The sequence below is a fragment of the Phaethon aethereus genome, assembly GCF_964289735.1.
Source record: "Phaethon aethereus genome assembly, chromosome: Z".
In the NCBI taxonomy this organism is placed as follows: domain Eukaryota; kingdom Metazoa; phylum Chordata; class Aves; order Phaethontiformes; family Phaethontidae; genus Phaethon; species Phaethon aethereus.
The window spans coordinates 23053348-23075857 of NC_138577.1; the positions used below are offsets into that span (position 1 = coordinate 23053348).

General features: G+C 36.7%; 1 protein-coding gene across 6 annotated transcripts in view; it reads right to left on the bottom strand.

Annotated features, from left to right (window-relative positions):
• The window catches only part of PDE4D (phosphodiesterase 4D), a gene marked incomplete at both ends in the record, with an annotated part of 545358 nt that overhangs the window by 189481 nt on the left and 333367 nt on the right, over positions 1-22510 (bottom strand). The window contains one exon of one of the 6 annotated variants that reach the window (XM_082012782.1): positions 11368-11456. The exons of the other annotated variants lie outside the window; for them this stretch is intronic. Within the exon in view, the coding sequence (XP_081868908.1) occupies positions 11368-11456 (89 nt within the window). Of the gene's footprint in view, positions 1-11367; positions 11457-22510 lie in introns of those variants that run through there. 6 annotated transcript variants of the gene reach the window in all.

Consider the following 22510-nt stretch of genomic DNA (forward strand, 5'->3'; position numbering starts at 1 on the left):
CCACAGGTATTAAGATGCTACTGTGCAACCCAGCATTTGTAGATGAAAAATAGTATCAGACTATGTAGAGTTTTAAAGGGATATTGACAAAGCCTAAGCAAATCACTGGATTATTAGAAATCCACAAAATAAAGACATTTTCTTTATCTTCCTGCTGAATACGAAAATACAAGATTTTTTCCATAAATGTGCTATGAACAAAGTATTACTCTAATAATGGTAAATCAAATTGTAGTGCTATTACGTATACTTAGTGACACAGCAAACAGCAAGAAGGTAACTAAAGCAGGCAATTTGTTATCCAGAAATAAATTCCAAACACATGGCAGAAATTATGCAATGACTTCAGTTAAGGAATAGGAATTGATAGCACTATAAGGAAAAACAATTATTTAGGTTATACATAAAAATACTGAATATAAAAACGTTCCTAAACTACAAATGTAAAATTTATTGAAGAAAAAAATCCCTTTCCTTAAGTGTGTAGAGCCATAATGTACTTAAAGGGGGCCTCTAAGACAGATGGGGACAGAGTTTTTAGCAGGCCTGTTGCGATAGGACAAGGGGTGATGGTTTTAAACCAAAAGAGGGCAGATTTAATCTAGATATAAGGAAGAGATTTTTTACAATGAGGGCAATAAAACACTGGCCCAGGTTGCCCAGAGAGGTGGTAGATGCCCCATCCCTGGAAACATTCCAGATCAGGTTGGACGGGGCTCTGAGCAACCTGATCTAGTTGAGGATGTCCCTGCTCATTACAGGGGGGTTGGACTAGATGGCCTTAACAGGTCCCTTCCAAACCAAACTATGGTCTATGATGCCTTTCTACCAGTATACTTCACTTTCCTAAACTATCCAGTATAAATGCAAAAATGATGGTGCTGCACCAAAGTTAGGGTAAGAGCTGTAGGACTTCAAATGCAGGTGCCCAGGAATGCTTTACATTGTTATCACAAACGTTGCTATTACCATAACTCCTAAAGTGGCTATTTTGAGGGAAGTGACTTTGTTTGTAAGCCTGAAGAGCTGGCATGAACAAGCTCATGTCTTACTGAAACAGTGTGTGCTTGGAAGCAGTTTTACACTTGTGCTTTTATAGTAACAGAATACATGACATTTAATGGTGAATCAAATGTTCCAATATCAAAAAGATATATTGTACCAAAAAGAAATGTTATCTAAACCATTTACAAGCATCATATGAGATAATATTTACAATAAATTGCTAATAACATCCATTTATTTCTCTTCATTAAAGTTAAGAAGGTGGCAAACTGCAGCTTCATCAGACAGTTCTGCACTGTAATAAATAATTTTCATTGACATTCTCTGACTGTTTTTAATCCTCCTCCATTTAAACTTATATTAGCTACTATAAAATATAATCAAAATGAAAAAATATTCAAAATTAATTGTACAAATTATGAAATATCTTCTTGGTCAAAGATCAACTGTTCCTTTGAAAGGATGAAGAGAGTGCAAATTTAGCAAATCTCTCTCTTGGTGGAGAGAGCACAGCTTTTCCAGGATTGCCTGCTGCTTTCTTTACATCTTAAAACAGCCCCATTATACAGCTGGAAAATCTACATCTTGAAAGAGTATCAGGGAAGAAGAGGCTGGTGAGTTTTGCATAGGGTATGACTGTCAAAGTCACATTATCCTGCCAACCTCTGAAATGTTATTTCCAGTCTCACAGACTAAGGTATTTTCCTTAAAGCTCCTAGGATCCAGTTATTAGATAGAAAATCTTAAGAAAGCTCCTGGCTTTTCTTGTTTTGAGAAACCCTTTTGGATTTAACCACTTGAAGACAAAAAAAAGGATGACTTTTTAAAGAAACACTTGTGAATCTCCAAGGTGTAATTAAAAACAGTTGTAGCTGACAGTGCTGTAATATAATCAAGCAGAATATAATATAGTCCAGTAGAAAACTGTGATCAGTATATTTTAATGGAGCAGAAAGGGCATAAACCCTTCTTGGTTTGGAGGCTACCATGGGCCACATGGGCCCTAGACCAAGGAGGTCTCCAGATGAGTATTTTGTCCCCTTACATTCTGCTCTGGGTAGCAGGAGAGGTTAGTGTTATGGACACTAGCCTTGTCACACCAGCTAGTCCAAGTTCACCAGCTGGAAGGATTCCTGGTCTCTCTTGTTCACTGTGTAGATAAAACCAAGGGAAAACCAGGACCCTCACTAAAACCAGTCCATCTAGCACATTCTGATAGCATCAAGCCACCTTGGAAAGAGCTTTCACATCAAAATTTTACAGAAACACACAGTTTTTGACATTCAGTGTGGATAAGACAATCATATCATGGTATGATTATGTGTTTAATAGACACTACCTGGATTACTACATATTTCTATTTAAACTTTATATGGATTTGCAGGCTAATATTTGGTGCATTTAGGAGTCTAGACTGACAAGTATGACAGCATAATTAAAATTTTATATCTTTTTACAATATCCTGGCAGGGATAGCCAGGCAGGAAGAACTTGAACAGCAAAACTTAAGCCCTTGCTGGATCAGAGAGGCATCTGTTTCTCTGCATGTGAGGATGAAATTTTGTCTGTATCTTGAAACAGATTTTTAATGAGATCACTGCACATTTTGCTATTGGCCCCAAGTATAAATTAGTATACCATCTGTGTTATATTATTAATATTCTTATCTGTAAACAATAAGTATTATTTTGGCATTAAAATGTGCTCGTGTTCACACTGCAAAACCGTTGTAGCTAGAATCCCCTTGGTTTTCTACGATCCCAAGCAGAGTTTCTCAGAAAACAGAACACGTATTTTTATGCCAAATTCAGATAAGCTTCAAAATACGCCATGCTCCAACATACACTCCACTGTGTCATGTGGGAGAGAACTTAAACAGAGACTGTGGCCAAAAGGAAACATGGAACAAACAGTTTGCAACTTACATGCTCGTTAAGACTGAATGATTACCTCATTAAGGGAACCATCTGGATGCTTGGATGAATGTTAAGAAATTACAGGAATGTCTTTTTTTTTTTTCCAATTTGAAATACAAAAATATCTGCAAAAATCAGTATTTTGTTTCAGAAGGCTGACATGATTAACGGCGCATACTTGTATAATGTAAACTTCTTCCTGATTCTCAGGTGCCAATGACACTTCTGTTCAGGAACCCAGCACTTCTAGATATCTTACAGCAAATTAATGGGAGTGTTTTCCTCATACAATGTTTAGAAGAAACTTTATCTTCTCCTCTGCAACCAGTAAAAGCCTAAGTCAGTGGATTTTGCTTCTACTGTTTTACAGACATAGCCCAGTTTTCAAATTACGAATTTTCTGACTGTTCAGTCCCTGGTTCAATGGACTGCACATGATGTTGAAATATTTGTCTTGGCTTCCAAAGCATGATATAAACCAGATGAACTTTGCTGCTTAAAACAGCTGACTTTTCTGCTTTTCCCATTTAATGTTGGTATGGCTGTATTCTTTTCCATTTTCTTTTTATTTTATGAGTAAGAGGAACAAAAAGCAAGGAAAAATTATGTAACTGGATAGTTACCTAGAAGTTGAAACATGTTTCACACACTTAGGAAAAACAAGTAAACGTAAGAAAATATCCACACACCTATGAGTGTCATATGAATTAAGGTAAAAAACTGAATCATTTGCATAGTGCTACATGATGCTTCTGCCTTACACCAGAGCTACCCAAGCAGCAGATCCTACTCCACCTGCAATATTTTCATTGATAATTATGAGTTCCAGGTACTGCCATATTTCAGATCATCAGAAGCAAAAGAGAACTTTAAATCAAACAGAAGAGATCAGAGTGCTTCTAATTTAAAAAAAAAATCCACAAATAACCCTGATGTACTGTTCCCTAGGCATGCATTCCCCTTTGGAAGGGATGAAAGCTCCATCCATCCATCCATCCATCCATCCATGCTCCCTGTGCTCTGAACACCTAAAATGGTCATAAATAGAAGCACAGAATTCACCATTTAAGGAACTGGCAAACTTTCCCTCGGAGCGTGAACTCCCTGTGTTTTCTCTGCGGGTGAGTGGCTTCTCACAGCAGATGTGATGTGGGCCAAATATAATTCCTGACAAAGCAAGTGGAAAGAAAGTCATTGAAAAGTGTCAGACTGCCTAAGTGCTTTTGTTCAGTGCTAGTACTTCTTTAGCAGCTTGTAACAAGGGCTGCAGATGCACAGTTATGTCTAGAAAGAGCCTGGGGAAGGAAAAGGTGCCTCCAAATGAAGTGTCATGAGGACACTGAAATATCTGGTACGGCTCACTTCACAGCAATTGCAGATTAAGTTGGATTCACACAGTAACTCATAGAGTATATTAGAGTAATACATATGTAGCTCTAGCTGGAGTTATTTTTTGTATTTCTTTTTGATATTTGGCTTTTTGCTTCACCTACATCTGTTATAACCAAGAAAATACGAGGCCTCCCATTCTCCATCTGGAGCCAATTATATCCCATTTAAGTAGTTTTGGTTTGTTCCATTTTAGGTTTCTTCACTAGCTAAATAACTTCAGCTAGTGTTAACAGGAGTTTATCTGATCCTGCTTGGGAGACATGATAGATATTCTTAGCTTTTGCTGTTGTTTGTTCTGCTGTGTCATTTTGCTTTTACAACTTCAACAGAAATTTGTACCAAAGCCTGCAAAAGCTAAGCCACTGAAGAGCCAAGTATTGACTGGAAATGTTGCAAAGGTAAAATAAATAAAGGAAAGCCAAGTTCACGTGGACAAACAATAAAGTAAGTACTGTGTATTCATCTTCTTCCTGGCAAACTTCTGATAGCTTCCTCACTTCAGTGTAGGATATAAGCACACACATACATGTGCGCGTGTGTGCATACTGTAAATATACAGTATACATGTATATAATGACCAGCTGTATGAGTATGTTGATGGGAAGCATCTGTCCTCCTACTGCTGAGACCCCTGACTTCTGCGGTTGCCTGGATTCTGGCAGTTTGCCTGAAGGACTTTCTAAGCTCCTAACAAGTCAGGAATCCCAAAGAAGAAAGGCTATGAAAATTCTAAATAACATTTTATATTTCATTATCTTAAAAAAAAATTTTCTTCCTGTAGGAAATTGTGTAAAACTGGCTACTCATCACGAGGGATTTTTTTTTCTTGTAGAATGCAAAATTTCCAGTGAGATTGAAATTCTACCTCCTGCAATGATCCCTGTTGCCCTCACTCAATACTGTGTCCTTGTAAACTTCTCTCAGAGGAAAGGGAACGGGCATACATGGAACAAGAGAAAAAGTACATAATAATGGAAGTGAGACTATTACAACAGGGTTAAAAACATAGAATACCTAGTCTGGCCAGTACAGACACTACCACGTATTTAATGGAATGGGAAGTTATTACTTATGACTCAAAATCAGTTAATCAGTAAATCTGTTAAACTACATCAGAAATGAGATAGAGGGTAATAATAGAAATGTTATAATAGAAAAGTTATTAAAATTATATTTCAATGAGAATATGAGTATTATAATTTACTTAGACTATGTGTCCTCATCAGAAGGTCTGGGTTTGCTTCTAGACACTCTGCATTAGAAGGAATATAGCGATAGGAGGAGAGGTTAAGAGGTCTGCAACATGAGTGATATGGACACAAAATTTTCCATGTGAAAAGAGGCACTGAAAATATAGATTATTTAAAAAGCTGATGAGCAAGAGTGTTATACAAATATGTAAAACAACAACTAACCCTTTAGCAACATAAGGTTGCAATACTACTTAAAATGTTCCAAGGTGAAAGATGATAACAGAATGAAGAAACTCCTGCATATCTCAGACAGTTCACCTGTGGAAGGGAGCATCAAAAGATACTCCTGAAGCCAAAAATTCAGTTACTATCTTATTAAAAAAAAATCAGTATTTGATGTGAATGAATGAAATACCCAGACTTGTTACAGTAAGCAATACACACAGTAAGGAGTGTTCTGGAGTACTCACATATAGGGAATTACTGAAGACGTTGAGGAGATTCTCCCTCAGAAAAGATTATACTGTAACCACCAAGTTTTTTACTGTCCTCTCTCAAACATTTGCTGCTGGCTGCTGTCACAGACAGGAGCTGGATTAGCTGGCATGGACCACACCTGTATTAGATATAACAACACCCCTACGTCTAAGGACAGCAGAATGGGGTGTGTGCCAGACCCTTCCTTTTTTCCTGTTTTGCCTCATGAGGAAAGGCACATTAGAGCCTTAAATTTCCTTTTAGCATACTGCAGAAGGTTTCAATTAACGGTCACACACAGCTTTCACAAAGACAACTCAAACATGAAATGACCTGTAGATCTGAGTGGTTTCTGGGGCTCATAAATAAATTGTATTTACTAGTTCCAATAAGAAATTCCATGTTTTCAATTTCCTTTGCAATAAAGAAAAAAAGGATCTATTCAGATCCACAATGGACATAAACATATTCTACAGTGGGATAAAATAAACATTTCTAGGTTACCCTGTACCACTTCTCTTCTTGTTTAATGCAGTATCTAGAAATTAATTACAACATTTTGACATGGTACATGCTGAACTAGCGTCGGCTTGTTCCTGATGTATTCGGTATCAGATTGAATGATAGATCTATTTATAGTGCTCCCAGAATTTGTTATACATCAGGGAATTGCAAGTCAGACAGTCCTGACATTAACATAAATAGCCACGGACATCTAAAATTTGTAAATCAAACTGAGTATTTCCTGGTGTTCATGGTTAGTGCAATCTTTTTCTGCATCCGGCGGGTGTCTAAAGTCTGCTCCCAGCCTAATCTGTATGGGGATTGTTTCAGCCACAAACAGCAAAACCTAGCCATTTACTTATTGTAAACCATAGCAACACAAGTCATCATAATCTACTTCACTGTGTGTAAAAGCACATTTCCTGACGGTTACTCATACAGGTTCTGGCTTAGCATCAGGTTAGGCTGTTAGAATTTAAGCAAAAATTGGAAAAAAACTTATTGATAAAATACCTATAGATATATTCAGTTTTCTGTTTATTTCACGCTAAATAAATCACTTCCAAGGTTGAAGCAAGAACAACAAAATCCCACAGAATAAGCATCCCGGTAATGATAGTCCAAAGAAGCAATAAGAAACACGGACAGACTCGACCTGTCCCACTGTGATAGACTCACTCAACCTACCTGTGTGAGGATCAATTATGTCTGAGAAATCTAAGCAAAAGCTGAAACTTTTGAACATGTTATTTGTCTTCTGGTTTTTTTGCTGCTGTTGGGGACCTATGGACTGGGACTTTCTGATGCTTTAGGAAATGGCCTAGAGACTCTTTATAATTTAGTCATTATCAGGGACGCTAGGCAGTTTTGTCAAGGACTTAAGTCTGCAACAACACCAACAGTGAAGTATGATTCACTTGCACCTTCTTTCCTACAGCTACTTAACCTGACTAGCACTGCCTTACTATTTTGCCACTTTTCCCAAGATTTCAAATTAATATAATCAAATGTCTGAATTGGATCTGATGATATTTTGGCATGCAGATTTGTCTAAAATAAGTCTGAGTGAGACTCACTCAAACTGAGTGAGACTCACACATTGCTGTGTGACTCATTATGTTCCCTAGAAAAGTCCATACTTATGCATTTGAATATTTTATTTCCCAGACAATGCTGAATGACTAGTCAAAAGGAACCAAACTACTTCCAGTGTGCTGGGACTCTAATCCCTAATAAACAAAATAATAAAATTTAATCTAGTTTCTATTCCTACTTCATTACAAGGCTTGTAATAACAAAAAAGTTAGAATATTATACTCTGCTCACTAAGAAAGCTTTGACATCATTAAGAAATCCCCCTAGAGAAGGGATTCCTGAAAATTGCTGTTTGAGAGAGAGATTCCACTTTCCAGCCCAGCTCCCGAGGGTTTAGTGGCTTGGAGTACGATTATCTGGCAGGAGGGGATCTGCCTCCTTACGTACGAATGCCACGAGCAGCTGGCCGCAGAAGTGGTGCTGGCAGTAGCTTCAGCCACATGACCATTCCTCTAGTCCAGGAAAATATGCCAGATGGCAGCCAAAGAAGAAAAACAGAAAGAAAGAAGAGGAAGGAACAAAAGAAGCTCACATAAAACAACAAAGAACCTTTCTTTCTTTTCCCTATGAAGATACAAGTTTCATGATTACTGTCTCAGGAAGTGTACCTTCATAGCTAACCAAAGAAAGATGTAGTTCTGACACTGCAATGTTTTAACAAACTTATTAATTCTTTGATTATTCAATTTAATGCATACTATCGCCAGTGTCATTTCTCCGTAGCACTCATTTTATTTTGGATCTTACAATCTCTACAAAATTGTCTCCACAAGCAGGTTTTACTCAGCAGATTTTTACTCTGAGTTATTCACAAATCCTTCATTGTGAAAAGAGACTTAATGACCAGCCAGACAATCAGGGCAGATCCTGCTGCCTCTGGAGAATCTTCTAGGTGGTCCTGAGGACCTGCCATTAAGTCAGTGGGAGATGTGGGTGTTTAGCATCTAGCAGGACTGAGTGTCACATGACACGTCCTTATTCATACATCTCAGTTATTTGCAGGAAGTTTTGAGAGGTGCTTTAGTTCTTTGTCATCCATGCGTGATAGGATTTAGAGGTCATGAAGAAGGCTTCTGTCTCCATCTGTTCTTCAGCAGACTCAGTTTGTACAGTCACATCTAGTGGTATTTTCCTGAGCAAAGCTAAATGCAGCAGGAAACATGATTCCTGTCTGCATTTCAGGAAATGATGTGTGCTTCATTTTAGAGAGACTCAACACTTTAAAAAGAAAGGGGAAAAAAAAAAAGAAGAGGAAAAAAGGGAAAGAGGTAAGCTTGCCTGTGAGTTCTGGAAACATAATAACGATTTACAAATATTTTGTTTGTATTGGACTAGAAAAACGTGCCTATGCCAGAGAGCAGGATGGGCACACCTCCTTACAAAACTAAATCACCCTCCTCCTTCTCCAGCCTTCAAAAATATACTGTGAAATTGTGAAATTTTGACATTATGTGGCGGTCTCCTGAGTTTCCTTATCTGTGAAGTACCTGCTCCTGGCCTTGGGTCTACATCTAATGTTGTGAATACTTGCACTTCTGGTGTATAGTGAATCATAAGTGAATCTCTACCAGTTCTTTTGGTTTGCTTTTCTGTTTCTGTTCAGTACAATTTGCTGAGGCTTTGAGCCATAGTTTGTTTGATGTGAAAGGCAGAGGAGGAGGAGCTCCAAGTCATCACATTGCATTCCAGCTCTTTGTAGAAAAATTGCATTGTCTCAAGGCATATTTTTGCCTACTCTGGGAAAACTTGCATTAGTTTGGCTCTTCCACCACCTTGTGAAACATGCAAACCCCAGCACTTGCTGATCAGCAAAAAACCTCAAATCACTATTTGGCTCTAAAGGGGCATGAATGTATCACAAAATCTCCCAAAAATGAAATATGTAAATTAAAAGATAATGGTCTATTTAATAAATAGATTCTGGGTCCAACAGGGGAAACACTACACTTTTGTCCAAAATATAGCAAAATAAATTTTTAAATCATGGCCAACTTCACAATTTAAATTAAAATTATGAACTAGAACACCATGGTTTGCTAAACAATGTTTATCATGGAAAGCCTGGATGGTACTATCAGGTGTTCAGTTTTAGAAACCAAAGCCCCTTGACATCAGATAGTTGAGTGACATGAGCAGAACTGTCAGCTGACATAAACAAGGTTATTAAATTACATAGGGACTGGGTACTGTAAAATTTTGTAGTAGATTTCTAAATATAAGCTACAGTGTGAATGGAGCCATGGCAGTGACATGGCAATATGTATATCACAGATTTTTAATCCTCTTCTCAGTCAAAACCTACAGTAAAATAGTAACAACAAAAATTGCTCACATTCAATAATACAACTATGACCCAGTTTTTACAAAATTATCTTCAAACCCATGCTAATTCTTTAAAACTCCTGAAAAACAAACATGTAACACTTTCTCTACGGTAAGACAATCTCTACGGTAATTCATTCACACCTCTGGACTTTCAGATAAGAGTTTCTTGCTTTTTATTTTTATTAACAACTCTTAAGATTATTTTTACCTTGTTAGATTGAAAAATTAGACAATGTGCTACATTAACATAAGTTAATCATCAAAATAATCATATCCTATATTAACATGCTACTTGAAATGTTTTTCTTTTTGCTTCTGAAACATTGATATAAGTTTGTAAAAGAAACATGAACAGCTTTCTCTAAGAAAAAAAATCTGTGATAAGACAACTGCCTTAAGAGAATCTCAATTGAATTATATGATCTAGTTTTGAAATTTTAAAAATTATTAAAGATACCGTATTTTTATTCTCTATTCAAATCCCTTTATCTGTTGTTATCATTATTTTTTGTCATAACACCAGCTCTGTCTGTATGAACAACACAGCTTTTGCAGAAGAAAACACTGAGAGAAGTTAGACTGTACCTAGCCAGGTTTTTTTTACAGTATTCACATAGACAATGTTTGCTATCGATAATCGAGCATAAAGCATTTAGTTTCTTGGGCATTTGATACATGGGACGTGTGCAGATAAATGTGACTGTTGCATCAATTAATATTAAAAAGTTATCATCAAGATGATATGCAGTAAGTTCTTCAATGCATTATATACAAATGGGAGGAACCTTTCTTAATAATTTTATACTTGAAAATGTATATTGCATCTATTATAGATAAAAGCAAGGAAGTTGGAAAACAAGCATTGGTTCAATTGCAAAAAGTACGATAAATAATGGAAAGCATACTTTGCTACTGTTAATTTTTAAATATCAACTAAGGAAAAAATAGAATTTGTGTGGTTTTCTCATTGTTTACAATTATTTTTTAAATGTAAACACAAAAATATTTAACAAACACGGTTTTCTGGTTATGCAAAAGCCCCTCAACAATAAATATTAATTCAGATTTGGTATGCTGTACCAGTGTGTCATATTTATAACTAAATATGCTTACTTATAATAAGTACTGATAATATTTTTATAAGAACACTCACATAAATGTTTATCTACTTTTTCCCTGACTTGGAGTACAAAAAAGATTTAAAATTAGTATTTCCTTGAAAAGTGCAGTTTCATGAACTTCCATGGTCACTTATTCATAATGTTTTTCAACCACACAGAAACAAATACTATTTTCCTGATACACATGTTCAGCAAAGCATTTACAAGCTCAAGAGAGTCACAATTAATACAAAACATTTCCAATTTTTTATATACTATAATCCTATAGAAGAATAAAAAAGAGCCACAGTTGCAACTATTATCACTGTCAGTTACACCGTAAGCCACTAGAAGAGATACCTGTAGGACTTCAAAAAGCGAAATCTCATCTTATTTCTTGGAGTTGGACGAGGGTTATAGGCTCCAAAAGGATCCCACTGAAAGGCCATTGGCAAAGTTAATTCTAAAATAGTCTAAAAAATATATCCCTGAGGGGAAGCAGGACAGTTGTGCTGCAGGTGCCCCGCACTAATTGTGAAGCCCTTGTAACTGTGTAAGGGAACGTCCTTTTCCTACGGTATGCTTTGGCAGAGATGTGGCTGGCTGAGAGCACCGGCTAGAAGGGATAACTGGGATTTCCTGCTGCATGAGACATGCCCTCTGCACAAACGTTCCCTATACTCAGGGTTCTTATCGCATTATGCAAGTGAGAACTCTTATGGTAAACTCTTGGATAGTTGTAGCTAAAAGAGCACAAAACCGGAGACCTAAGGCAGACCAGAAATAGCCAATGCTCTGGTTATTCCCTGCTGCCCAGACAAAGGCCTTCAAACTCTTCAGTTAAAAGTATTTTTAATATGGATTGTTTTTGAACAATCTGTTTCGGCTGGCATCAGACAGCTAAGGTGTATGCAGAAAAAAACCAACAAATCCACAAAAAGAACCCCAAACCAAAATTCTCTACATCCCCCGGTGTGTCCCCCCATGGCACAGTAAGGAGCTAGTAACCAGGGGGTAAAAATGCTATTGGAAACATGCCCCAATTGCCTCTTTGTTTAATTCTTAACTCTCTTCAAGTGTGTCTTCCTTCCTCACAGTTTCTAAAGACAATGAATTTATAACATTAAGTAGCTTTTCTGAAAGGGCTTAATCATCTAAGAGAGATCAGCCACTCTAAGAAAGTACGTCTCAGACTGGTAGATAATTTTCAGGCCCCTTGGCAGCTGTTCTCAGAGACATCACTCCCTGTACTGAACTACCGCCAGTGACTTTGAGAACTGAACTCAGTTCCTGGCTAGCTGGGGTCATTCCGGTTTGGTGTCTTTTTGTTGTTTCTTTTGCTGGTTGGGTGTGGGGTTTTTTAATTTTTTTTTTTTTCCCCAGTTTTTATTTTTAATTCAAGCCCCAACTCTTGCATGCAATTGTATCAGCATAGGGCTAGTAGTGCTGAAGGCAAACAGCTGCCTACAATTCAATTCTAACACCAACTGAAGTCATGGCCAATGAGGCCACCATCTCCTTTACCAACTCTTCATGTGGCTATGATCTCCCAGCACTTACTCTCCCAGTAAGCAGAGGATTCTCTAATTTGGGTGATCTTTGAAAGAAATCTAACCCAAATATTTTTATTCATAAGAAAGGTGACTGATGAGAAATTGAGTATTCACCCAGAGTGAGGTTAAAAATTAAAATTTAGGATTATTCAGGACTTACTGGAAAAGGTTAGAGTTAGAAAAATAAATTCCCAGGGATAAATTATGTCTATCAGTAAATCAGCTGACGAAATGTACAATTTCCATGGCAAAGGGTACACTGAGAAACTACACTCTTCACGAAAAGTTATAAATATACTATAACTGGAAACATGTTGCTCTTTGGAGGAACAATTTTTCTTCTGTTACAGTGACAAATGTACTACAGGGCCAACTGACAATAAATCTCTTCACACTATGAAATAACTTTTAAATATATGGGTATATATACATATATATATGAATATGTTTCCAAGCCAAAAGTCACATCATCATTTTTGAGTCATTTCAAAATATATTATATAATTAATTTATAATATAGCATCTAATTTTAACAGGAATAGAATTGCGATCATTCCAATAATACTTAGAAAGGTGCCCTCTGGGTATCATAATCTATAGCCTTCTTCACAATCATGAAATCATTAAAATTTAAGTGATTAATAGATCACTTTAAACATACCTGAATGATAATACTGGATGTGAGCATTGCCAAAATCAGCATTTCATTTCTGGCAAATAAAACCGAGGTAGGCTGCATTTTTAATTACATCCTAAATAATTTAATATTGCCAGGTATGTTTCCTTTTCACACTCTGTTTCTAAAAAGGATTTTTTACAACACATTAATACAGAAGGAACATTTGGGTTTTTTCCTTTTTTATAAAGCAAACTGTACCAAACATGCTTATTACCAGCTCCCTCTCTCCTCCTTTCTGCCCTTCCTTCACTATTGCACTAAACCTGCTAATGCAGCCAACCACAGTAAGGTCATAGAAATAAGCTTCTTAGAAGATTACTAAAGACTGACTGTATACCTTGATATCAAAACCAGTTATTGTCACTATAGTGACATGCAGTAGATTACTGTATCAAAACAAATCACAGTGTTTAGGGAAGTTCAAGGAAGTTAAGGAGCAAATAGCTCTGTAATACACCTTGACTTTTACAGAGAAGTTGCGAGGCCCTTCCTGCCTTTTTTCTTTTCTTTCAGACAACAAGAAAGCAACATTTCTAGAAGGACTCAAAGAACATAAAGTGATTTGACATTCAGCTGTTATTTGTAGGCAGTGTTTTGTGAAAAAAATAGATCAATAGCATGAGTAAACAAATATCTGTTTTTATATAAAAGAGGTAAAATCAATCATTGCAGTCAGTGATAACCCAGACTTCTTACAGAAATGTATACTGTAATAAACATTTATGGTGCAATATCTTTGACATTCTACGCAGTTTTGTGATTGCAACTTTTGCTCTACATTTTTGACAGATATTGGGATATCAGCTTCACACTCCTAGCTGGTCAGTGGCACCACTATAATGTGTCATTTTTGAGGGCTTCAGGTTTACAGGATCTACACTGTGTGAATTACTAAGGAAACATTGCTTTTACTGTTTTCCCAGATATGTAAACTACTACTATTTTTTTAACAAAAGGTTCATATAAATGAATGGAAAAATAATACTTTTCATAATTAAAAACATTAAATTTAAATTAATAATGAGTTACACACACAAACCCACATGAAATTAGACTCTTTTTTTGGTCAGTTGAAGTCATGTAAGTGTAAAAGCTCTTGGTAGTGAGCAGGTCTGGTGATAAGCATAAATATCTTTACAGACTCAGTTGTTCTCTTTCCCAGCTGTGTCCTGATGCATTTGAGAAGTCAAAGGGCCAAGTTTTACCCCTAAATTCCTCTCTACCTATCCAAAGCTCAAACAACTACAGGTTTAAGGGGACCGCAACCAGGAGGCTCACCAGTGGTGGCGATGGTGTTTTTGCAGAGATCTCCACTGTACTCTAAGCCGGCCCCATGCTTTGGGTCGCATGACGGGAACCCACTACAGCATCGGGACGTGTGACAGCGGAGAACGTGACAGAAGTATAGCCAGGACCCAGACACTGTGCCTCCTGCCACAGTTTCTTTAAGCAGCCTTCCCCTCATGCCTCGATCTCATCGGTCGGGTGCAACCTGTGACAAACTCCTCGGTCAGCTTCATCAGCTGCATCTGACCTGTGCCGTCACCAGCGGGCGACCCGAGGGAGGTCACGCCGGCAGCGCATCGTGCCGGGGGCACAGGGGCTGCAGCTCAACCAACCGCCTCTTGAGCAAGACGGGGACGTGGACGGGACCACCGCTTCCCGTTTCGAGAGATGAAGTAGCGGTAGATGTAGGAAAGAGAACATACAGTTGAGGTCATTACTTTGTAAGTGGTGAAAAGCAACGGGGCTTTCCTGCACGCTCCCTTCACAGCTCCTGCACAGCGCAGTCGTGCTCCCTCCCCGGGCAGCCTTTCCAAAGCCTCTGCCCTGAGTGCTGGTCTATTGTCTGCAGCGCTGTACTTTGAGAAAAAGGATGTTACAGTTACTGTTGCGACAATAGCAATATATAACCTGTTGTTTAAAACTGCTTATTTATCCGCAACCAGAAACTCTGAAAAGAGTTCAACCTGGAGTCCTTACCGTGGACAGAACGGCTTACATTAGAGTATACGGTATTTTACAACTGCTTCTCCCAGAGTTACTCCTTCTGTTTTCAAACACTGCCTGAGGGTTTAGTTAGGCATCTCCAAACAAAATGCCACTGAATATTATGTAGCTAAATCAAGTATTTAGTCACTGTTTCAGAGAGATGACTTGCACAATCCGAATTCTATAATATTTATGCTCATTTTACTACAGACAAGATTTTTTTTCAGCTTTTTTCTCCCTCTCTTGCCATTATCAAGACAGGAATGAAAGACAACTGACAAAACAAGAATTAGGAGTAAACCATTTGAATGGAGGATAAACTTGCTTTTTAGTTTTCCCCAGAAGCATGACAGTGTCTAGCGTTTCCTATAGAGCTCCCTGAACAGAAGTTTATGCTGGAAGGCTAAGAATACCTAAGACGTAGAACTAAACAAAATTATTTTCTACATTTCATTTACTTGTTAAAGAACTTGAAATTTATTTTTGTAAAATTTTTTCTAACTCACATTTTTTTATAAATTCCTGTTGAGAATGTTTTACTTCCATGACAGAGGTATTTTCTCCTAAAAGAAGTATCCTGACTTTGAACTATTCCTTTTCCACCTGAAAAAAGAACCACGCCAGCAGAAAACACCCCCCTTAATTCCGACTTTCAGTAATAAACTGGAAGTCTGAACTTTCAACCCCTCAGAAGGCAAGTACAGTGTCTTCAGTCTTTCATTTCTTCCATCACTCTTATCTATTTTAATAGGTCAGAAAGTCTGAATACATTATTCATGACACCAGCTTGGCTCTATTAACGCGTTCAATGAAAAACAAAATTACAAATCATTTCACTGGGGACTAAGTATCAAGAAAAATGCTGTAGTAGCATACTGCTGGCCATATTTTGTTAAGCTTAAATAAGATTCTACCCAGGACTAGTATCTCTTTCCACTGCAAATTCTTTCTTGTTATTATTACTTATCATCCCTTGTTGGCTTTAATGCTTAATTCTGCAGCCCTTGTTTCTGTAAAAAAATCTGTCAGCCCTATAAGTGGCTAATGGGAATATTTCTGTAAGACCTTTTCACTTGAACAGCAGTTTCTGAAGCGGTTTGTAGTACTGATACTATTCCTGAGGCTGCAGCATTCACAAGAATGCTCTCATGTAAGAATTTTTCGGTGATTAATAAAGAGTCAGCATAGCCTGCAGCCCTTTTGCCAAAAAAGCAGCTCTAGGATTTTTTACATATCTCTTCTACTATAATTGTGAACTTCCAACAGTTTAATTATCTCCCAGATTCTTATAAAACCATTAACTTTTGTGGAAATCATACAGGTTTAAAAATTATCTAGAAGGAAGACATACAAACACGCATCCACAAGCACGCACTCACTCACACATTGATTCTGTAAATAGGAAATATAAAAAAAACCCTGAGTTTTGCTCTTTCAGTAACTTTATAGGAATGTAATGTTTTGCTAGCGCTAGTTTTACAGATTATAACATAACCTGATTTGAGGTGCATGTATGAAGGGTTTTGTCTCATCAGTCATGAACTATTTCTGGCTCTCTGTTGTGTGGAAATTATCCTTAAATAGTTGTGACTAATTTAAAGTGAGAGAAACTTTGGTGCTCTGGTCATTGCTACTAAAGCCATGCAATGAAGCAGCAAGCTCTAGCTCAGAAAGTAAAACAAATGTGTTTGTGCTGGAAGCAAATCACATGGAGAACTAAATGCATGTGAGATTAAAAAAGTGTGAAATTCTTTCCTAGAGATTAACGTACCAATATTGGAGAGCAAGAAGAGAGGTGTCAAAAATGTACCGGCCTAAACAGATAGCTCTTTCATTAAACACGCATACAGACATTACTTACTATGAGTGACAGATAGCATCAAGAAGGGAACATCAGAATGAAAGCCAGGAGAGACCTGATATCAGAAAGAAGTTGGTTTAATCATGAAGGAAAATAAGGTGCTAGACCAGGCAGGAATGTTAAGGCTATTGAAATGTGTGAAATAGTCAGGTTTTCTATGGAGTTTGCACAAAGAGCTTTTACTGAGCAAGGTTTTTCTCTGAATTCATAGGCAACTCCTGGAGTTTGTGCAGGACAGATGTTATCCTTAGTACAGAATTATATGTTCATCTGTGGCCATTATACAAGCACTGCACACTGATCTGCAGCTTAAAGAGTTATAAACTACAAAATTCTATAAAAGCCACAATTGAAAATATTGTTTTAAAAAGTTAGATTAAATAACGTGGTATAGTAGAAGTGCTCTTATTCCTGATAATTTTCCAATAAATTGTATGTTCTGTATTTATTTTAAAAATATTAAAACCAAATTAATTATTTTACAAACTAAGAGATACTATTCCAATATATGTTGTGGTCATTATTTTTTAAATCATTGCTTAAATCAAAGCTCTTCTATTTATCTATTCTTTCAAAGGATGATGATACACTTCAAGGACAAATGGAGTCTCAAGAATTACTAAGGAACCTAATTTTAGTACAAATGAAATTGAAGAGCTTGTGTAAACCATTACCAGGCACCTTTGACTCATGTTTGGAGCTGGCTCATTGAAAGGGGATTTCACAGATAAGCAAAATGTATATTCAGCAAATTACCTAGGAAAGTTTTCAGTTGTTCCTAGGGAAATTAAACAATCCCCTGATTCCTCAAACATGTGTCACAGAATCATGAATTAGGAGTCAATCCTTGCCCTGACCACTTCCAATCCTATGTTTTTTAGTGGGATTTCAAGAACTATTTGGCAGGAACCCATTCTACTTCTAGCTGACTGCAACAAAAGCGGCATCAGAGCCACTTAGATCAGAGCTAATTTGAGAAGTCCGGTATACCTTAGGACAAGGGCAAAAATGGGGCAGCTTTGGACAGTACCAAAGTGTAAAAGAAACAAGGTAAGTTTATAGTCTACATTTTAATTTACTGAATTTACTGTTAAAATATATATGAAGTCCCATTTGCATCATGTATAGTATTAAGTGATCTTTTCTAAAGACGGAAATAAAGATCCTACTTCAATGCCTGAGATAGAATTAACATTACTAGCAAGACATGGCAAATCTGAGTCTTTGCAACTCAGCTTTGCTTGGCAGTGTGACAGTTAAAAAGCATGTATCAATTCTCCTGGTGCTCAGATAGGCAAGTCTTTCCAACATGACAGATAATACTTTTAGGTAAGTTCTTTCTTAAATAGGGACATATGTATTATGGATCAAAGTCTTGTTCAAAAGAAAGGAACAATGAGAGGAAAGGCTACCCATTTGCTAGAGAATTAGGAAACTGTGCTTTTGTTTTAGCCTCCATAAAAAATATACCCCAAGAAAATGCATAGAGTAGAATGGTAGTCAACATGGCAGAAAAAAAACTACTGGAAAAACCAGAGGAGTCCACTGCAAGAAAACAGTAGAGATCAACTCTTGTCTAAAGTACAGAAACATTGATTTAAAATGGAAGCTTCCCAGGAAGCACAAAAGTTTTCCTTAATAAATTGACTAAACCGACATACTATACATTTTGTCTTGCAAGAGAACCTCATTTGTGAAACCACTTATTAAATATCACTTTAAATATATTTTTTTTTTTCATGAGCTTATTAAAAAGCAAATTATCCATCTGGAAGTAATGAGCATTTTCTCATTCAACAAAAATGGAAGCTGAAGTAGGGAACTTAGCTAATTTAACCTAAGCCAAAAAGGAAATCAGTACCTGAACTAGAACTGGAATCTTGCTTAACACATGACTCTAACATCATCAAAACCTGTAATAATATAACCTGCATCTTTAAAAAGGTAGGAAAATTTTTTTCTACTGCAGATAAGAAAAATTATTATATTATGTTTTTATTAATCTTTCAGTATATTTATCCACACTAATTTTATTCTTAGGTCTTTGCAAATGAAAATAATTGTATTTGCAATTAATTCCTTTAGCTTTAGTGACTTATTTAACTGCACAATCCTAACACAAGAAATTCAATATAAGATGACGAGAACAGTTTTATTTAGATTTTATACAGAAAGTACTATCATAAATTCCTAACATAATTAACTTACAGAAGAGGATGAAATAAAGAGGCAATACTTGGCATTGCAAGTTACCCTAAAAGCTGAACAGATCCAAAAGTAATGTTAGAACATTTGTTCTTGCAGGCGACTGAAGAAAATTCACTATAATGAATTTACTGAAGCTTTCTTGACTGAAATAAAAAATGACACAGTACTGTAGTGTAATAGTTTTGGCCACTTCAGGTTCAGAGCACACCAAAGCTACAAATAAAGCTGTAAAGTTATCAAATGACATGGTATTGGACCACTTGCTCCAGGTGACCTTGCTTGAGCAGGGGGGTTGGACTAGAGGATTTCCAGAGGTGCCTTGCCTCCTCAGCGATTCTGTGATGCTGTAACCGATCCAGCTCCCCACAGGTTTTGAGATCACAAGAACTACGGGATTTCAGTGCTGTAACTTGTAAAGCATTTCTCTCTCTGGAAGCACACTTTCATGCCCTCTAGTGTTGAAAATAATAAAAACCGTTTCTCTCACTTTGATTAATTACATCTAAAATAATAACACATCCTTAACTAGGTCATTCCTCTGATCAAGAGAATTAGTTCAGATGGTGATCAACAGAGGGACAAAGGGAAGTGTTGGTTAGTTAGTTGATCTTTTAGTAAGACAAAATAATGTAGTAAGTTCAAAGATACAGGGGTTCAATGATTGCACCATAATGGCAGTGAGCAAAATGCAGAGCTACATTGAGGCAGCTCTTTCTAATTGGAGCAACTTCTGTGTATCTTGCAACAGACATTCACATGAAATATACAGTAAGTTGCCTATCATTTGGGTGATTTACAATGCACAAGGAATTGAAGCTATAGTCAACGATGAACTACCACATATACTTCTAAATTTAAAGAAAACTATTATAAACATGTTCACAGAAATCATCAGTGTACTTTAACAGGACTTAACATTGTAAGCTGTATTCAGTAACAAATATTTTACTATGACACAGAAAAGGATGAACTCACACATATGGGGTAAATGTTAAGCAGTAAATATGCACCGTTTTGCTGAGTATCAAACTGTTTGTACTATTTTATTTCGTATGATTTGTTAAGGAATACCTGTGACCTAGAAAATGTTTTGAAACACTAATGCAGACTTCTCATTTTAATCATAAAAAGTGTAGTGGTAAAAAACAACATAAAGAAAAACTACTTATCATAGCTATCTTCTGTCAAAAAACAGATTAAGAGAAAATGTTACCGCCACAGAAGGATGCTGGCATTCTGATCTAGAGTTCTTTAGCCTGTTTTATTGATACTCCTCCTTTTGCTCCTCTTTGAATAAATAATTTAAATAACCACAATGAACCATAGGCTCTTAATCTAGTACTTGCACTAACTACCAGTCCAAAGAGTTACTGTTCTGCTGACTCACTCAGTTAGTATTTGAATATCTTAACTAGATCAAATCAAATTAGACAGAAGACAACCCTAATCAGAAAATATAAAGATATGAGGTTTATTAGTGTCTAAGAAATCTAAACACAAGAGTTTCATTCCTTTGAGAGGAAGACGTGAAGATGAGAATCCCACAAACTGAGTTATCTGATTGCTAGGGACTTACATAAGCAGTTCTCAAAAACACTAGCTTTGAAACATTATCAAAAATAGACAGAATTTCAAACAAAATGTACATGTAAGATCATCTGTCCTAGACCAGAAAAAGGTTCATTCAGTGCAGTGTCTCATCTCCATCAATGGCCAAAAGCAGATGACTTTCAAGAAGACTTTAAAAGTGGACCTGGTACGTGGTAATTCTTTCCCCCAATGTACTCCAAACTTCAACTAATTGTGACTGAGGGACTTCAGAGCTAAAGATAACCAGGCTTTGCTTTGAGGTTTATTATTGTTGTTGTTGGGTTGTTTTTGGGTTTTTTTCCCACTTAAATTAGTGTCTGTTTCAAAATATTTGCCCAGCTCTAGTTATACAGCAATATCTCGTTAGAGTGATCTAATGCAAATAAGCTTGCTAGCCTTACAAACAACCATCATAAAGTACTTTCACTGAAACACCACCTGCATTGACATACAAACTGTACAAAACTGGCCTAACATCCAGATATCTAAAACATCTTCAGTTCATGGATGACTTTGATGTACCCTAGTTTATCTCAAATGACATTTGTAGAGTTTTGGCTTTTGTGTGTGAAATGCTTTTAAATTTCACAATGATAGTGCCACACAGAAAGACTCACCAATAATGTAATCTGACAGACAGATCTGATTGGTTTTCTCTGGTTTTATGGAACATTGAATATAATTTGTCATATTCTAAACTTGTTTTTTTGTTCCTTTCATAGCAAATCAGTCATTCCTTAAAAAATCTAATATGACCCATAATATATTTGAGAAAAACATCTGAACATGTCCAAGCCCGCACTTTCACTAGGAACAGTTTGATTATGAAGAACTAATTCTATCATTTTCAAATTATAAAAACTTCTAAAAGAACTCTGCATCTGTGTAAAAAGACCACTGAAATACCTGGATTTTGGAGGAACTGAGTTTCATCTCTCAGAAGAAGAATATTTACAGCCCTTTTCATACCCCAAATGCCTTTAGAAATACGTAGTGATTGAACACTATGGTATGCTTAGCCTTCCTTTAAATCTGCAGGCAGGCACAACAGAAGTCTAAAAGGTTAAACTAACTGCAACTACATTTACTAGGCACTAAAAGGACACAGACTGACAATGTAGATTAGGTGACAATAACACATTACTCTTTTCTTCCTTTGAAACGGTTTGTTCAGCTAGCCATCACCAGGTGTCCCTACGGTGAGCTCAGTGGATCTTTAAGCTACTTTGATGGTACTGACTAGCTGCCTGTTCAATGCAGTAGCTTCCACACCTGTCATACATGCATAGGTCACCTCTTTATAGAAATGGTTGTCCTAACCTGGAGCAAGTCCCATCCCTGGATTCTTAAGGGCTTAAATCGCTGGAAAATGGAGCTTACACAACATTTTTAAAAAGAGAAAAATGCCTAGATAGCTTTAAAAATGTGAGCTGTGTGCAACTCGAAGTGCTTAACATAGTATTATTCAATCTCAAAAGTAAGCGATTGTAAGGTAGGAGCAGTAACAAACAGACCAATTCAAACTAGAGGTGATTCCAGCAGCAAAGCCAACTTACACCTGACTTCGCAAACCCAGTCTTAGTATCTGGGATTGAATACAACTTTTTTTTTTTTTTTAAA